This window comes from Sycon ciliatum, chromosome 5 (genome assembly GCF_964019385.1).
Source record: "Sycon ciliatum chromosome 5, ocSycCili1.1, whole genome shotgun sequence".
In the NCBI taxonomy this organism is placed as follows: Eukaryota; Metazoa; Porifera; class Calcarea; order Leucosolenida; family Sycettidae; genus Sycon; species Sycon ciliatum.
Genome location: NC_088647.1, coordinates 25580741 through 25584272, shown reverse-complemented (window position 1 = coordinate 25584272; position 3532 = coordinate 25580741). Strand labels below are relative to the sequence as shown.

The window sequence follows — 3532 nt, the reverse complement described above, 5'->3', positions numbered from 1 at the left end:
GTCTCAATTCTCTCAAGTACAAGGTAATTGCAATTTTATAACCTGAACATATAAAAGTACGGACTCGGATGGAGAGCCAAGGATACATTTATTGGGGTACTAGCTGTGCTAGTACTCGTTAGCAACAATCCGAACTAGCGCATACACCGCGCTGCATTACTCTGTGCTGCCTGCAAGACTGACGTCATGCGCTTTGCTTTGCTGCGTAATCACAGATGGCACCAGCTCGTTTTGCTGAAAAGAAAACAAATCTTGCTTGCCCCGTTGTGTTCCTCAAGACAGCAGATCGTGCTTCCGCAGTGTTGCTTTTCAGCGTTCCTTTTCCCGAGTGTCATCTCGATACTGTATTTATTCAGCATGTCCGACCTAACTGTCGACACTGTGAAGGCAATGACTTGCCAAGCCCTCCGCGGCGAGCTTTCCCAGCGCGGCTTCAACCCGAAAGGAAACGAGAGAGCTTGGAAGCTCAGGGCCCTGCGCTATGCTTTGTTGCCTAGCTCATCGTGCATGTTGTTAGAACTGATGGAAAAGTTTTTTTCCTTTGATTAGCTACATCATTGTATTGCAAAAACGTTTCAATGAGTTACTGAAGTAACGTCTTCTGCATAGCTATGGGACCGGCGCTGACTCTGCCGATCACGGGCGTTCTGGAGTCGACGGGATGTCTGTCCTGCCGTTTCCTGGGACCGGCGCTGACTCTGCCGATCACGGTCGTTCGTCTTCTTCTTATTATTATACTGACGGCAACTAACATCCATTCTAATTGCATTTACTCGTCTCCCTACTTCGTATTTCTTTCCAGAAAATCTCCCCATACAGCAGGGAGTCGTTTACATAATATGACTCCCTGCTATACATCTACATGACTGTATACACGTTATAATTATTATGCTATCGGCCTACATGCGATTCCCGGGCTGTTCGACAGGCGGCCCAGCCAACCTGCTAGTGGGATCTCGGCCTCGCACACAAATCCACTCAAAATGTTACTGCACTGAATGCATTCCCCGATACACTTCGCATATATACTCATTCTCTTGATGGTACCGTACACTTGATGGTACAGGACAGGTACGGGATAGCGCCAGGCATGCCGATGGCACAAACAAACAAAAATATTGTGGCCAGCTGTCTTTGTTGGTACGGTACGGTACGGGACAGATACAGGATAGCGCCAGGCGTGACACAAACAAACAAACAAACAAACAAACAAACAAACAAACAAACAAACAAACACCAAATTAAAGCTGTGTGGACCCTGGCTAGCGCCAGACGTTACTGAAGTAACGTCTTCTGCATAGCTACGGGAATAAAAGTATTTCACAAGACCGTTTGCTTGCACAGCTAGCCCTTGGAAGTCAGGTCTGCTCCGGCCTGGAAAACCAGCAACACGACATTGCGGACACGGCTCGTGAGCCCAGGAGCCCGACCGGCACCAATGCCTCCTCCACCAGCTCAGGCGACGTGGGCGCAATGGATCTCCGCGCTCTCGTGCAGGACGAGGTGCAGTCGGCTTTGTCGGCCGCCATTACAGAGAGCATCGTGCCGCTCCTAACTCAAGGTCAAGGCAATACGGCTGCTGCCGCCACAACGCTAGCCCAAGGCCCAGGCTCTTGCAATCCACCCGTCCAGCCACCAGCACCAGCTGTGCCCAAGGCTGTGCAGGAGCGTATCTTGCGAGGTGAGTTTGTCGATCTTTCAAGTTTGTTGCCTGAGATTCTCGCACCCCCCATTCATACTTCCGGCCGAACATTCCGGCAGGTGCACAGCCCGAATAACGACAGCCAACTAAACATTGTCGAGTCGGATGATGCGAAGCAGGCACCATACTGACCAACCACCACAATCTCAATCCCTTGACAAGACATGCAGAATCCCTAGATTTCTCTCAAAATCCCTGGATGGCACAAAAACAAGTGAAAAAGAGCTTTTCCCGCCAAAAAAACGTTCGACTCTGCAGCTGTGCGTACAGCACAGATCGACCCTGTACTAGGCTGTAGTGCAGTTTGATCAGTCGGCGCCTGCCTATCACTTTGTCAGTGCAGATCTTGCATGGTCAGGTCTTCAAAGTGCTGTGCACAGTTCGAAGTGCGAATGAGCACCGTACATACCTTTGAAAAAGTTCAAAAAACGGGATATTCGGGAAGAAACCATGGAGTTTTCAGGAAAATCCTGTATCAGACAAAACTTTGGTTTTTCCGGGAGTTTGCTTGAAATCCCCGGGACGCCGGGAGGAGTGTTGATTTTCCGGGATTTTCCCGGGAAAAACGGGAGGGTTGGCCAGTATGAGGTATGTCGCAAGGTCCACAACATAGCTACATGGCTCGAACCATGGACAACTTACATGTCTGTTGTCACGGCTGCTGTCCCGCACCGTACCGCCGAACTGATTGCGTACCAGCAGTTGATCCTGACTGCTAGCCGCCAGTTTTTTCCAAGCGCGTGGCTGGAGTACGACCGCCAGCTGCGGATGCTCACGGCCCAGCAACCGGGGACGAAGAGGTTGGACTCCATCGACGTAAACCTGTGGCAGATAGCATTCACAGGGCATGCGCGCCCAACATGCGCCCAATGTGAGACTGTTCACCCAGGGGCGGGTTTGTGTCCTTTTCGTCCCCAAGCCCATTTCCCCAAGCCAGCAGCATTCACCTCCAGTGGTCGCACACACACACCAATGACGGCCAGGAAATCTGCCGCAATTTCAACGGAGGCCGCTGCTCTTCGCCGTCGCCGTGCAGATTCTGCCATACTTGCAGCCAGTGTGGCAAAGATCACAAAGACACCAAGTGCAACCAGCAGCAGCGTGGAGCCAATCGGCCACCCCGCCGCTCCCAGTAGAATGGCCGCTACTGAATTGCCTGACGCTGTACATAGCTTCTTCCCCATACACTCTGCATACACCCCACTGCTAGCTGATCACTTTGCCCGCCTGTTGCGTCACCACCCAGATCAATCCTTTGTTTCGTATGTTCTCCACGGCCCGCGCTATGGCTTTGCTCTTGGTTTTGCCGGCCAACATGACATTTCTGTTTTCTCTAATAATCTGCCCTCGCCTTACACTCACGCTGCATTTATCTCCGAGCAATTAGCTGCTTCCTGCGCACGCGGCGAGACCGCAGGCCCATTTCCCTCGCCGCCATTTCAGTTCATGCGCTGCTCTGGCATCGGTGCCGTCCCCAAAAAGAACGGCAAGCTGCGCATGATCCACCATCTGTCTAGTCCAGCAGGCGCCAGTGTGAACGACAGCATTCCCGCCGAGCCGTTCTCTCTGCACTACGTGAGCATTGACGACGCGATCAACATCATCATGTCATGCCCACAGCCTGTGTATTTGTCCCAGCTCGATGTTCGCAGTGCATTTCGGCAGATCCCTGTCCGCCATCAGGACTTTCACTTACTTGGTATTCGCTGGGAAGGCTCCTACTACTACGAGCGTCTTCTGCCTTTCGGCCTTCGCTCCAGCCCAGCCATCTTTGACTCAGTAGCCACAGCAGTCAACTGGATCATGCAGCACGAGTTTGCTATAGAACAC

The 3532-nt window shown here is 52.0% G+C and overlaps 1 protein-coding gene across 1 annotated transcript in view; it reads left to right on the top strand.

Annotated features, from left to right (window-relative positions):
• Positions 1-1353: 1353 nt before the first annotated feature.
• LOC135816693 (uncharacterized) overlaps positions 1354-3532 on the top strand; it is a 7166-nt gene continuing 4987 nt past the window's right edge. The window contains exon 1 of the mRNA XM_065329823.1: positions 1354-1681. Coding sequence (XP_065185895.1) covers positions 1474-1681 — 208 coding nt within the window. The 5' untranslated portion in view covers positions 1354-1473. The remainder of the gene's footprint in view (positions 1682-3532) is intronic.